Below are 12,819 nucleotides of genomic sequence, written 5' to 3'. Positions count from 1 at the left end.
TTTGTCCTCACGGTCTTTCCTTTCTGCTCCCCAAAACCTGCTGCTCCCTTCCCTCTTCTTCCAGGGGAACGGCAGAAGTTGGGAAAATGCTCTTGCACTGCTATGAAAATTGAGAGGAATACATAACAAAACAGGCGTGGAGCTGCTCTGCTGTGTTCTCCCAGCATGGGCGGGTGCTGGGGGCTGCGCTGGGCCCCCGGGTCCCCATGCTCACAGCCCTGCAGCGGGCAGCCCGGGCGGATGCTACCATCTGGCGGCTCGGGCTCGCAGCAGCTCTTGCTCTGCACTGCTGCACTGGGGAAAGGAGCAGCGAGCAGAACAAAGCCCCGGCCCCGCTTCGCTGGCGCTGGTGGAAATAGAGCAGCCACGTGGAGCAGGGCTGCTGTGGGCACAGCAACCACCTGGGTGCTGTCGGGGGGTTGTCGGTGCGGCTGTGCGTAACCCCTTCCACTAACGGTGCTGCGTTTCCAGAGCAGAACCCGGCGGTGGAGGAGGCGGAGGATGACCGCCATAAACCAAAGCTGCTGGATGAGAAGGAGGAGATGGAGCAGCCACAAATCAAAGTGCCCATGGAGGTACCCGAGAGAGACGAGGAGAGAGGAAAGCCAGAGGAGAAAGTGCAGCTGGACCGGCCCGACCAAGGTAAGGAGGGATGCGGGGAAGGGCCGTCAGCTCTGGGACTGCTTCGGGTAAAGGTTGTGATCTCTGCTGGTCGCCTCGTGGGCTGAAGATGGTGCGCTGTAGGATGCTCTTGGGGCTGGTTATGAATGCAGCCTGTTGATGAGGGAGCAGATGCGGGGGGCAGCGGGTACCCAGGCACGGCCACACACACCGTAAGCCCACTGGCACGGGGCAGCCGAGCCCTGACCCTGCTGCCGTACGCTCTAGGCATCGCCCTGCCCATGGGGGAAGCACATCGCCACGAGCCGCCCGTCCCGCACGACGAAGTGGTGGTGGACATGGGGAGGGAGCGCGAGGACTCTGTTGAGAACAAGCAGGCGCTCGGAGGAGAAGAAGGAAACGCACCGAAGGCGGCGCCGCGTGAGCCAGCCGAGCTGCATCCCCAGAAAGAGGCACAAGGGAAAGAAGCGATCGCTGAGAACCGAGCGCAGGGAGGGACTGAGAAACCTGTGAAGAATCTGAAGAACGCCCCGGAGGTGAGCGTGCCAAAGGATGGCCGGCCATACAGAGAGCAGGAGCCGGGCAGAGCAGCACAGGATGCCAAGGCTCGAGCTGCCATGCTGGCCGGTGAGAAGAATGCTGAGGCTGCAGGTGATGGGGAGAAAACGAAGCTGCAGTTCCCCAGGAAGGCGGAGGAGGTGGTGAGGTCCCTGGAGAAGGAAGCAGATCCTGGTAAGCTCCCTCCGCGTGGCTCTGAACAAATCCTCCGGTCCCGTAATGTGCCCCCAGTGACCGGGCAGTGTCCTTGCTCCATCCTCCAGCCCGTGTTTCCTTCTCATTTCACAAGATGAGCACGTGAGCGTGCACAGCCCCTTCAGCAGCTGCTGGCAGAAAGGAGGAATCTGGTGGCTTTGACAGCTACTGTAATATCTGTCAAACAGTTGTTTGCCAGCCTGCTAAATGTCAGGTGCCGTGCTGTTCCCGTGCGTCTCCCAGCTCACTGGGGATGCGGAGCTGGGAGATCTTGACAGGTAACACATTGCTAAGTGCCCATCTGAAAGTGACTTAGAGCCATTTGTGCATTTTAATTGGCTGAGGTAGTTAGCACTGGCTCGCTGCCACGAGTCTATAAGATTGTTAAATATTTTTTTTTTTTATGACTTCCCTCGCAGTCATCAGGTTGAATATAAACTGTGCTGGCACGGGCAGGGACAACGCGATGCAGAGTCGCCGTGTAGAACCTTGAGCTCCTCCCCGATGCCAGCACCTGTCGGTTTGTTCATCTGCAGGTGAAAAGCCAGAGCTGCCCCTCCCGGAGCGCGCGGAGCCAGCTCAGCCCCAGCAGCTGGAGCAGAGGGAGAGCCGGAACGGCGAGGACAGGCAAGCGGAGAACGCAGAGAACAAGCTGGAGGGTAAGCGTAGGACGTGGGCTGCCAGTGCAAGATTCCTCTGCAGGAGGAACGTGCCAGCCCTGCCAGGCCTGGCTCTGCTGAGCACATAGCTTTGGGCCAGAGTCACCTCGGCGACGGCAGCAATTAGTGCCTGTCTGCAGCTGACGCCTCCGGCGGAGGTTGGCACGTTGCTGCTGGAGTCCCTGGCACGGTGAGGCCGGCGCGAGGCCGTGAGTCACGGCTGCTCTCTGGCTTCCTGCTGCAGTGCCAGCAGCCCTGACTCGATCCGAGCACGGCCAGCCTAAGGCCGTTTGGATTCTGCAAAACACGGGCAGGGCCGGGTGCCCTGCAGGGTGGGGAGCCCTGGGTGCCCCCTGTGCAGGACCGCGCTGTGACCCCTGCGCTGCGCTGCCCTCAGTGAGCCCGAGTGCTTGGCTTTTATGACTGCTGATGTTTTGATGAAGGCTGCCTGTTAGGGCCCAGCCCGAGCGCTGGCTGAGCTCTGCTTCCCGACATCAAAGGGGAGCTGGGAGGCAGCGCAGCCTTTGTTTGCGGGGAAGAGGTGTGCCACACAAACACGGAGCTCCGCGTGTTTGCGAAGCTCTCAGCCAGAAACGCTTTGATTTGGCGTTAAACCTTTGCCTGCTCTCAACCCCAACCGTTCTCATGCTGCGCTGGGACCGGCAGGCTCGGAAGGGGAGATGGCAGAAATGCTTTCATTGTTTATTTTGAACCAAGTGCGAAAAATAAACAGATCGTGAGGAGTCAATTGTGCTCTGAAAGGCTGCGCTCCCCCCGCAGCCCCACATTCTGCAGCGCACTGAGAGGGGAATTCCAGAGGCCCTCTGCTAACAGCACCGTAACGTGAACTGGAAATCCTTCTCCGTAATCACTCTGTGGGTGATTAGCAGGACAGGGGTAGGCGGCTGTGCTGGGAAGGGATTAACGTGAGCAGCATCCCGTTTTAATTTAGATGGCGTTTTACAGGCTATTAATTTTGACATTATTTCCTTTGGGGCGTAACGGTGGAGAAACACCTCGAGTTTGGGGAAAAAGCTGTTGGCTGGTGCAGGAGGCGAGTGCCACACGCTCGTGCTCTGCAGATGGGGTGCACCCAGTGGCTCCTGAGAGGAGAGCAGCAGCAGTGCAGCACTGGGACCATTCTGTGCGTGTCGTGGAGCTGACGGCGAGTGAATCAACCTGAGTCACTGCCGCTCGGCCCGAGCCGTGCTCTGCTCTGTGTAACTCACTCCGTGGGGTCTCGCTGGTGGGCAGCATTCCCAGTCCCAGTGCCTGGAGCTGCTGGCTGGCGCTGTGCTTGCAGCCTGCCCTGGAGCTGCGTGCAGGCTGCCGGCCCCCTGCTGCCACGTGGGACGTGGTGCTCCTGCAGTGCCCGCAGTCAGAGCTGTGCAGGGTTGTGCCACGGCGTTTCCTGCTCTGGAGGGCTGGGGGCTGGCTTGTCCAGCAGCATTTCAGACCGGGACTTTCCTGCTGCGGAAAGCCACTGCGGTCTCTCCGACGCTCAGAGGTGAGAAGTGAGGATTTGGAGTCATGGATTTTTTTTCTTTTTTCTGTTTCTAGAAGCAGAGCAGGCAAAAATGCTTGATCATGCCATGCTGCTGCAGGTGATCAAAGAACAGCAGGTGCAGCAAAAGCAGCTACTTGACCAGCAGGCAAAGCTGCTGGCTGTGATTGAAGAGCAACACAAGGAGATTCACCAGCAAAGACAGGAGGAGGGAGGAGAGGAGAAGCCAAAACAAGGTAAGGAAACCACCGGGGAGCGTGAGCCCTGTGTGAGCTGGTCACTGCTCAGAGCAGCTTCAAAATCAGGCTGGGAGAGATCCAGGTCCCTCCAACACACGGCACAATTCGGTCTGCAGCAAGCCATTCCTGACTGTGTTTGAGCTCCAAGGTGGGGACCCCCTGTGCAGAGATAATGCTGCTGCTCATGTCTCACCCTGTTTCCCCACCTGCCCCTTGGTGGTGATCTCATTCTTCAATCTCATGTTGTGCACAGCATGGTGGGAGCAGGGAACCTATTGCTCTCTGAAAAAAAAAAAAAAGGTTGTACATGTCAGTTTTTCTTCTGCAGCAGAACTGCAACAGGAGCCTGCTGTGCCTCTCTCCAAGAGTAAGGAGGAAGAGAACCTAGGAGCTAAGCAAGAAGCTGCTGCAAACCCACCGGGTAAAGAGCCGCCGGAGCACCCTGTGCCGGGCGCAGGCAGGCAGGCTGCTGAGCCAGCTGAGCAGCGCAGGGTGACAGCAGGAAGGCTGGAGGAGGCTGGGCACGGGCGTGAGATTCCTGGGGTTCCTCCCAAGGAGTGGAAGGTGGCACAGCAGGAGATTGACAGAGCTGTTAGGAACGCTGCGGAGAACTCGGATCCCCTTCACGGAGATGCCCAACGTGTTCCAGCAGCCAGAAACCACCTAGAAAAGAAGCCCTTGGCTGAAGACGCAGGAGGAGGTCATGAAGCCAAAGCTGGAAGAGACGTCCACGAGAATTCCCTGAAAGCTGTGGAAGCAGCTACAGTTCCTATCCAAAGAGAACAGCTGAGGGCTGCCAAGGTTCAGGGAGTAGCAGGAAAGACTCTGGAAAGAGACTCGGGAATAGACCTTAAAGCCAAAGCAGTGAGTCAGGTGGAGCCCAAAGACCTGGCAGTTGCACTGGACTCCTTGAATAAACGGAACGTGGCAGGGAGTGAGCAGCACCTACGGGAGCATCCGAGAGCTGCAGATGCTGAAGGGGCTGACGAACAGCAGCCGGCCTCACGGGGGGAACTGGCCATCAAAGGGCAGGTGAAGGAAGAGGATCCTCAGCAGAGGGGGGTGGACGCGGCCCAGGACCCTCAGGAAGAGGGCAAGGAGAGGCGTGTGGTCGGAGGGCTGGCAAATGGTGCTGAGAAGAAACCGAGCCCTGAGAATGCTGCTGCCCGAAAGCTGGAGAAAGGAGCGGCGATCCCTGGGGACCAAAAGCAGGATGGTGACATCAAACCAAACCGGGACCTGAAACTGCAGGCGGACCTCGACCTGCGGCGAAGGAGGCGGGACCTGCTGCCTCGCCGGGAGGAGGAGGAGGAGGAGGAGGAGGAAGCCGCACAGGGGGCGGGGGTCTTCATTGGCCTCAACCCCCTTCCGGATGTGAAAGTGAACGACCTGCGCAGCGCTCTGGAGACGCGCCTGAACCAAGTGGCAGAGGGAGCGCAGCAGGTGGTCCGCAGCCGGCAGATCAAGCAGATGACAGAGGCGGATGGGAGCATGTGAGAGGGGGGGCCGTGCGCCGTGGGTGGCTCGGGGTGTTGGCCATGGGGGTGAGGCTGGCAGGCTGCGCAGGGGAGGCTGCAGTTCTCCGGCTGTTCGCTGCTCAGGCAGCCGTCACAGAGCCAGCTGTGCGTTGCTGGATGCAGCGTGCGATCCGCGGGGCCTCCTGGAGCTGCGAGTGCTCTGCGGGCTCCTGGAGTCCCTGCAGGGTCGCACCTCCCCCGTGTGCCTGCAGAGAGCTGAGGAGGTGACAACCGTGCAAGCAAAATTCCTGCTCTCCTGTGGCTTTCAGAGGTTGCCGTTGAACTTGGTTCCCTGGCAGCTTGCAGGGGCTGTTTTCAACATCTCGTTCATATCAGATTGCCTTCCCCCTCCAGCTCTCAGCTCCCCCTTCAGAGCCAAGGTGTCTGTCCGTGAGGTTCCCCTGCCTGCTAGGAGAGGCTTCTCTGGGTTCCTCCACCCAGGACTTTGGGGCAGGGCTCTGGGTCTGCAGCAGCAGAACTGGGAAGAGATGCCTGACTTGTGAAGGGTTTCGCTCTGGAGCAGCACCAAGGCAGATGGAGTTGAGGACAGGCTTAGCTAATTGCTTTGGTGTTTCTCTTGAAATGGGAGCTGTTAGTCTTGCATGTTTAGGAGTTAGTTGTGGTTTAGGGACCTAGTTTAGTAGAAATGCTGCCTTAAACGGGCACAACTGCTGCTGTTGTGCTGCCTCTACTCCCAGGGATTTAATTGGTTGGCCACACACTAGCAATAATGATGAGCTCTGCTCTCTCTTCACCCTCTCTGGATGCTCGCACTCTCATCTCTGCTTTCAAGCTTGACTTCTTCAGTCCAAAGTGCATTTCAAAGCTCAACCTGAGGGCTGCAGACCGCCCCCTCTCCAGCTTGATTTTTCTGCAAGAGGCAACTAACTAAGGGACAAAACACGTGGCTTAAAAGGGCGGACTCGAGGGGCTTGGCTCAAGCATACCTACCTCTTCTCTGTAACTCGATGGAGCTGTTTGTTTTTTGTGTTCTTCCCAGCCTCGTTCCATACTGTGTTTTACATCCATAGATGTCAGTACTCTGCCCCTAAAAATGTATTTTATGAGCAAGGAACGGAAGAGCTCTGGTTTGTTGCAGGCTCCCAGACAGTGGTTCATCCCATTGTTTTTTATTTTCACATCCTGACTTGCGAATGTAAGAAATCAAATCCCAAAGCTCACACTTAGAACGGCTGACGTTTCCCAGCCTGGAGTCTACAGACCTCATCACTGTGGTGGTTTTTATATCAGTATCTCAAAAGTGTCTTTGGTAAACTAACCTCGTTGAGTTTGTGTCTAGTGGGACCCCCTGGAGCCAGAGACAAGGCGTCACCAGGCCTGCAGGACAGCCACGCTGTTCTGTAAGCTGGCCTTGGCTGCGTCGCTCATGTCTGCTCCAGCAGCCAAAGACTGCTGTGTGCCTGGATGTGCGCCTGTTGCTTGGAGGACGTCCTTGAGCTAAAGAGACACAGAGCAACAGCTGCGACTCAGCCCCACTTCTTCACCAGGACCTCCCACGCCGCTTCCCTGTGCGTCTCCTTGTGACTGCCGGAGCCTTAACCCTCAGGACTTCATTGTACAAGTGAGCTTCTCCATCGCGCTGTCTTAAAGCACAAACCCAGGAGCCCCGCACAGCAGGGATTGGGCAAGGCAGGGGCTCCCGAGCACATTTCTCAGTGTGAGAGCCTGCAGCGAGCTTTGTCATCCCCTGCAGCACTCAGCTGCCTTTCTACAGGAGGAGGAGCCTTCCCTTCTCACACCTTGCTGTGTGCTGGGTCCACCCCAGGCTCTCCCATCCCGCAGGACGAGGACGTGCTCCTGCACTGCGGTGGTGCTGTGGATTTGGTGATGTGGATTTATTGCTGAACGTCTCTGTGGCGTTATGGATTTGTTGGCGTCGTCTCCGCGAACACAGAGGACCAAAGATGCTCTGACATTCCCCAGCAAGCCAGGAGGGACAGCACAGTCCCTGCATGGCCTCTCCTTGCCAGGGACCATTTGTACCGGGTCTGGAGGGGCTGGTGGGAGACTGAGCTGTGCAGATCAATAAAATAAGCTGAAGCATCTGTATCTGATTTTAATTTTTTAATAAACGGGCCGCGGTTCCCACACAGGCATTGCTGAGCGGGGAAAAGCTTCTGCGTGGGGGCGAAGGAGCCCGGGGCCGGGCCCATAACGCCGGCCAACCCCGAGCTCCACCCCCCCGCACCGCAGCTGCAGTCGCCGCTGTCACCTCCGGCACCTCAATCACTTGGCCGCCGCCGCCGCCTGCGGAGGAAACCGAGTGAGCGCTGCTGCCGGTACCGGTACTCTCCCCACCCGGAACCCCTGAGGCAGCACCCCGGGCCTACCGCGCGGGCGAAGCACTCCCGCAGGGCCTGGAACTCCCGCAGGCAGACGTCCCGCCGTAGCTCCACACTTCCAGCGGAGGCCGCGGCCACGCAGCGCCCGTAAGCCGATGCCTAAAGCGGGAAGAGGAAAGAAGCGGGGTCACCGAGGCCTACCGAGGTGTCTGGGTCACTGAGAATGCTCCCGGCCCGGCCCCACCTGCTCCCCGCAGCCCGCCAGCAGTGCGGGGAAGCGCCGCAGCCGCGCTCGAGCCCGGAGCCAAACGCCTCGACCCGACATCGCCTCATACTTTGGGCGCCGCCATGATGGCGGAAGAGCTGTTGGCCGCCAGGCCAGCTCACCCATGTGCCCGCCCCCTTGGCGTTTTGATAGGGGGAACGCTGAGTCTGTCAGTGCTCTGCTTGCTCGGATTGGCTAGAGTGGGCGGCTGACGGCGTGGATTGGTTGCGCACAACAACCGCCTCCTGACCGGCTTCAGATTGGTCGCTCGCCAGATGTAGCTCTGATTGGCGAAGAGGCCTGCTGTTTACTTCCCGTCTCCCTCCCCTTTGCTGCTGGCGTCAGCCTCGGAGGCCGCTTCCGCCCGGAGCTCCGCCCTTCCTGACTGCTGATTGGCGGATTCGGAGAACCTTGCACTCTCATTGGTGCGCTGCGTTTTCCGGAAGGCGGAAGTTTGAAGCCACATTGGGGCCGGGCAGGATCTGAGTCGGACTGTCATGGCGGTGCCGTTGCGGGACCGGTTGTGCTTCCTGAGCCGGGTACGGGCCGTGCTGGGGCGGGGGGCGGCCGGAGGGGAGGGGGGGCTGCCGGGGATGTGGCGTCACTTCGCCCGTCGCGATGTCATCGCCGCATCCCTCACCCATCCCTGCGCCGGGTCTCCTCTGCCCAACCGCCGCCGAGCCCCGCTCTTGGCGCCGTGAGGCCTTCACCGGCAGTGACGTGATGTCACCAAGAGGGGCCTGACGTCACCGTGGGGACGTGACGTCACCAGTTATCCCTGGGGGGTGGTGGTGGGGAGGGTTTCGTAGGCAGCCCTCACCATTCCTACTCTTAGCTGCCGGTGCTGCTGCGTGGCACTGCGGACGAGGAGGGGCCGTGCCCCGGATTCGTGCTGGAGGAGATCAGCAGTATCCTTTGGGGGAGCTGGGGCCGGGTGGGAGCTGGTGATGGTGTGAGATCCATCCCTAACGAGCGGCCCAGAGATCTCTCGTGAGTCGGCAGGCAGCAGCCAGTGCCTGCTGGAGTTCCTGCTGGGCCGGCTGCGCAGCGGCTCCTGCCACGTCAAGCTGAAGGTATGGCATTGCTGCGGGCTGGGGGCAGTGGCGGAGCTGTGGAGTGGACTCTTCACCTCAATGTTGGACCCCCAACACCCTGTCAGGTGCTGAAGATCCTGCAGCACACGTGTGCCCAGGGTTCACCCCAGTTCCTCCTGCAGCTGAGGAGGAACGCTGCCTTCATTCGAGAGGCTGCAGGTAATGGGGTGAGGAGTAGGGCGGGGAGCAGGGAGGGGCTCTGTGTCGGTGCTCCTATGGCTCTATGGAACAGCCTGGTGCAGCTTCTGCCCTGGACAAGGCCGGGTTCAGCCCCAGCCTGCTCATCCTCGTGCCTTGCAGCATTCACTGGGCCCCCAGACCCCCTCCACGGCAACAGCTTAAACCAGAAGGTCCGGGCTGCTGCACAGGTGAGTGCTGGCCCTGTTACCTCTGTGCCTGGGCACTGCAGTGGAGGCTGGAGCAGCTCCCACTCCCTGTGCCTGGTGCTCCTCAGTTCTCTTTCAAGCATCTCTCTCCCCTGGCAGGACTTGGCCAGCTTTCTCTTCTCGGATGCTGTGCTCCCAGCCATTACCACGCTGCCTGCCCGTCCCCTGCCTCCTGCAGGTAAGTGCAGGCTGTGCTGTACCCCCAGCTCCAGTGCTTTGCTGTGGTCTGGCCCCCTCTTACTGCTTGCTGGTGCATTGGGGCTGATGTCCCACAGCTCTGCCTGTTACAGGCTGAGAGTATTGTGTTGGACAGAGAATTGTACCCAGGTAAACAGAGATACAGGCTGCCATAAGTGTTCTCTTCAAGTGCTCTGGCTCCCATCTCCCCCATGCAGATACAAAGGCTCTGCTGTGCTTTCTTGGGGAGGAACGGCAGTGAGGGGAGACCCAAAATGCCTCTGCTCTTTCTGATTGTGCCTCGTACCTCCCCTAGGTATGGGTTCCAAATCCAGTCCCTGCAGCTCCATGCAAGGATTTGGCTTCAGCAGCGAGAGAGGCGGCTCCGGTAAGTGCCTCTGAAACTCTTGCTGGGCATTGCCCTCACCCTGCAGGGGTGCTGCCCCCCGGAGACTTTGGGCCAGACTCTCAGATTCCCAAGGCTCTTTCCCAGCCTCAGCAGGTGAAGCCCTGCTCAGCACCATCCAGCGAGCAGCTGAAGCGGTGGCCAATGCTGTGCTTCCCTCACCGGAGGGACCCCGGTCTCACTGTGGGGAACTCCATGAGGATGCCTACCAGCCTGTGACAGCTCCTTCTCCTGCCAGGAGCCTGGCCAGCTCAACCAATCCACCTGCAGCCACTACAGCTCACATTGCCCGAGGTGCGTCACCCCTGGCCTGTGCTGTCCACCCCACTGTGTTTTGGGGTGGTTTGGTCTCCTTCTGGGTCACTTGCTGCTTTGCTGTTGCTGTCCTTTCAGTGAGCCACCAGCCGGGGCTGGCGGGGGGCGGCTGGGAGGAGGCAGACAGTGGGCACAGCTCCCAGAACTCCTCGCAGGAGAATGGTGACCTGAGCCGCACCTCAGACACCTACAGCAAATCGGGCAGCGACAGTCACTCTGGGGCCAGCCGGGAGCTGGTGAGCGGGGCTGAGAGGTAAGAATGGGGATCTAGGCACACTTCTCTGTGTGCTCTGAGTTCTTTTGAGATGGTTTCTCCATCTGCACAGTGCCTTTTTTTTTTTCCATACTGTATTTTCCATCTCCTGGAGCTGACAGGCTCTGTTCTTCTGGGGGGGTTTGTCCTCCTAGTCTGGACAGCCCTCAGCCAGATAGAGCTGACTGCAGGGACACTGCATGCATAGGAGGGAGCAGGGCTGTCCCCATCACTGTGCTTTCCCTGTGCAGGGTGGATGCTGACAGCCTGGGTGATTGCCTGAGGGAGGTGAGCCTGGTGTCAGCGCTGACCCAGGGTGCCAGGGTCTTCCTGACCAGGGAGGAGGCACAGCACTTCCTCAAGGAGTAAGTGCCCAAGGTGGATGCTCCCCAGGAGCGTGGGTGTCTGTGGTGTGGGCTTGGTGGGGCAGCGTGAGCCCTGCCTGCTGGCCCTGACTACAGGGCCAAAGTGCTTGTGGGGTGCTGCGTGTGTCCATAACCGCTGTCCCTGTGCCAGGTGTGGGCTGCTGAACTGCGAGGTGGTGCTGGAGCTGCTCAGTCGGGCCCTGGAGGACCCCAGTGACAATGTCCGCATGGTGAGTGCCCACGGGGCTGCTGCTGGTTTGCATCTGCCACTGGGGGGCTGCAGGCTCAGGAGGGACAGGGGAAGCAGCTCTGCCAAGCTTGGAGATTTTGGTGCCTGCTGCCCTGCTCAGCTCTTGTCCCCCTACAGCGGTCCATGAGCGCCATCTCATCCCTCATGTGCTCCGACCTGCTGGCTCTGGACCAGATCTTTGCAGGGACACGACAGCAACTGCAGCAGCTCAGCCAAGGCAGCCCCGGCCCTGTGGCCAACCGAGCAACCAAGGTGACTCCTGGGACACCCCCACGACTCCTCCCCAGATGGTGGTGCACTCTGGGTTTTGTTACCCTGTCCCTGGGGGCACCCCTTGCTGCCAACCCTTGGAGTTGGTTCTGTGCATAATGGATGGGCAGTAATCGTGTCCCAGGATTGTACTGCTGCTCCCAGAGCCCGCAGACCCTTCTGTCCTGAGGGTGGCTGCAGGCACTGATGCCCAGGTCGTGGGTCCCTGGTAGAAGATGCTGGGGCCAAGCCCCTCATACTGCTGATGCTCACTGTGCCCTGTTTCACCTCTCCTCCCAGATCCTGCGGCAGTTTGAGGCTCTATGCAGAGGCCGCCCGTCCCCCAAAACTTCACGCCCGTGCTCAGCTCCATCTACCCTCGCTGAGGGCTCAGCCCCATGCACCGGGGACCTGCTGACAGACATCCCACCCCTGCTCGATGAAAGCATCCTCCAGCCCCTGTCTGCACCCACACTCCCTGGCACTGCACCAGCTGTGGAGACAGAGCCGGCATTGGAAGAGGAGCCCTGGGAGCAGCCAGGCCCCACAGCAGTGCCTGTCGCACACAGACAGGAGGCAGCGAGCAGGTTGGTGGGGGATGTGGGCACGACGGCAGTGCCCACCCGCAGCCTGTCCCTGTTTGCTGGCATGGAGCTGGTGGCACCGCCGGGCACGGCGCTCACCCTGCGCTCACCGCCTGCGGAGCCGCGGACGTTGCCACAGCCCCAAGGTGACACCATGCCTGATCCGAGCGACGCAGAGCCTTCAGCCTTCTCCTTCCTCAACGCGTAGCTGCCTCCGGGATCCTGCAGGGCTGCAGGCAATGGCTGTGGGGCTCAGCGTGGGCTTCTCACCAACAAGCAGCCCTATGGAGACGAGGGCAATGGGGCTGCGCCTGGGTGCTGCCAGGGAGCTATAGGATATGAAATGGGGCCGGTGGCAGAGCTTTAAGGAGTCTGTCACTGTCTTCCCGTTCTGGGAAGGTAGGTGGCCCGGCCTGACCCGTGGGGGTCCGTGCTGCAGACCCTGCACTCCTAGGGCCGGGGACGCCCTGAGTTGGACGCAGGGTCAGAGCTGTAGGGGTCGCGCTGCGGTGATGCTGGTGGGGCCGCAGCCGGAAAGCACCAATAAACCTGAGCCCGGATGGGACCTGCGGCTGCCTCCGAGTGGTTGCTGGGGCCTCGGCCCTCACAGTCCCCGTCCCAGAGCCCCTTTGGAGCCAGAGCCCCTTTAGACGCACAGCCCGCACCTCCGGACCCCGCAGCCCTTCCAGCCCCGCCCCCATCGTTCCCACCTCCCGCCCCCTTTTTCGCCTCAGCCAATCCGGCTCTTTGCTCCGCCCCGCGTGGCTCCGCCCATTCCCCCTCTGACCGACAGCCGCCTCATCCAATGGCGCGGCCCCCGCCCCCTTCGCGCTGACCAATGAGGGCGGGCGGACGGCGCGGGCAGGTGGGGGGCGGGGC

At 60.4% G+C, this 12,819-nt stretch overlaps 3 protein-coding genes across 5 annotated transcripts in view; 2 read left to right on the top strand and 1 right to left on the bottom strand.

The window, feature by feature from the left end:
- Positions 1 to 7,363, top strand: part of SLC38A10 (solute carrier family 38 member 10) — a 30,819-nt gene extending 23,456 nt beyond the window's left edge. Inside the window, exons 12-16 of one of the 2 annotated variants that reach the window (XM_042832872.1) lie at positions 472 to 642; positions 889 to 1,353; positions 1,911 to 2,033; positions 3,594 to 3,773; positions 4,108 to 7,363. In XM_042832872.1, coding sequence (XP_042688806.1) covers positions 472 to 642; positions 889 to 1,353; positions 1,911 to 2,033; positions 3,594 to 3,773; positions 4,108 to 5,273 — 2,105 coding nt within the window. In that variant the 3' untranslated portion in view covers positions 5,274 to 7,363. Of the gene's footprint in view, positions 1 to 471; positions 643 to 888; positions 1,354 to 1,910; positions 2,034 to 3,593; positions 3,774 to 4,104 lie in introns of both variants that reach the window. The other variant, XM_042832871.1, reaches the window with a different exon arrangement.
- NDUFAF8 (NADH:ubiquinone oxidoreductase complex assembly factor 8) lies at positions 7,364 to 8,381 on the bottom strand. Its single transcript, XM_042832876.1, has 3 exons — positions 7,841 to 8,381; positions 7,645 to 7,755; positions 7,364 to 7,561 (listed from the first exon to the last, which is right to left on the bottom strand). The coding sequence occupies exons 1-3, from the start codon at positions 7,985 to 7,987 to the stop codon at positions 7,541 to 7,543; spliced, it is 279 nt and encodes a 92-aa protein (XP_042688810.1). The 5' UTR covers positions 7,988 to 8,381; the 3' UTR covers positions 7,364 to 7,540.
- TEPSIN (TEPSIN adaptor related protein complex 4 accessory protein) lies at positions 8,312 to 12,505 on the top strand. 2 transcript variants are annotated; one of them, XM_042832874.1, is made up of 13 exons: positions 8,312 to 8,400; positions 8,697 to 8,769; positions 8,843 to 8,934; positions 9,021 to 9,114; positions 9,256 to 9,323; positions 9,441 to 9,519; positions 9,835 to 9,906; positions 10,012 to 10,218; positions 10,318 to 10,492; positions 10,744 to 10,857; positions 11,009 to 11,087; positions 11,225 to 11,359; positions 11,657 to 12,505. In XM_042832874.1, the coding sequence occupies exons 1-13, from the start codon at positions 8,359 to 8,361 to the stop codon at positions 12,146 to 12,148; spliced, it is 1,722 nt and encodes a 573-aa protein (XP_042688808.1). In that variant the 5' UTR covers positions 8,312 to 8,358; the 3' UTR covers positions 12,149 to 12,505. The 2 variants fall into 2 exon arrangements, with proteins under 2 accessions (XP_042688808.1, XP_042688809.1); XM_042832875.1 differs by lacking the exon at positions 8,312 to 8,400 and having other exon boundaries at positions 8,709 to 8,769; positions 8,845 to 9,114.
- The last annotated feature ends 314 nt before the right edge of the window (positions 12,506 to 12,819 follow it).

This window comes from Centrocercus urophasianus, unplaced genomic scaffold, assembly GCF_019232065.1.
Source record: "Centrocercus urophasianus isolate 14NV4802_14NV808 unplaced genomic scaffold, USGS_Curo_1.0 seq_40, whole genome shotgun sequence".
Lineage (NCBI taxonomy): Eukaryota > Metazoa > Chordata > Aves > Galliformes > Phasianidae > Centrocercus > Centrocercus urophasianus.
Note: the sequence above shows the minus strand (reverse complement) of the source record. Positions and strands in the feature narration are given on the sequence as shown.

What these genes read in the sequence shown, in the direction of transcription:
- NDUFAF8 (XM_042832876.1), bottom strand. Translation starts at nt 7,987, where the DNA reads ATGGGTGAGCTGGCCTGGCGGCCAACAGCTCTTCCGCCATCATGGCGG. An exon ending in TGGCGGGCTGCGGGGAGCAG is followed by an intron (nt 7,756 to 7,840) that starts GTGGGGCCGGGC and finishes TTCCCGCTTTAG; the next exon opens with GCATCGGCTTACGGGCGCTG. An exon ending in GGGAGTGCTTCGCCCGCGCG is followed by an intron (nt 7,562 to 7,644) that starts GTAGGCCCGGGG and finishes TTTCCTCCGCAG; the next exon opens with GCGGCGGCGGCGGCCAAGTG.
- TEPSIN (XM_042832874.1), top strand. Translation starts at nt 8,359, where the DNA reads ATGGCGGTGCCGTTGCGGGACCGGTTGTGCTTCCTGAGCCGG. An exon ending in CAGCGAGAGAGGCGGCTCCG is followed by an intron (nt 9,907 to 10,011) that starts GTAAGTGCCTCT and finishes GCTCTTTCCCAG; the next exon opens with CCTCAGCAGGTGAAGCCCTG. An exon ending in TACAGCTCACATTGCCCGAG is followed by an intron (nt 10,219 to 10,317) that starts GTGCGTCACCCC and finishes CTGTCCTTTCAG; the next exon opens with TGAGCCACCAGCCGGGGCTG.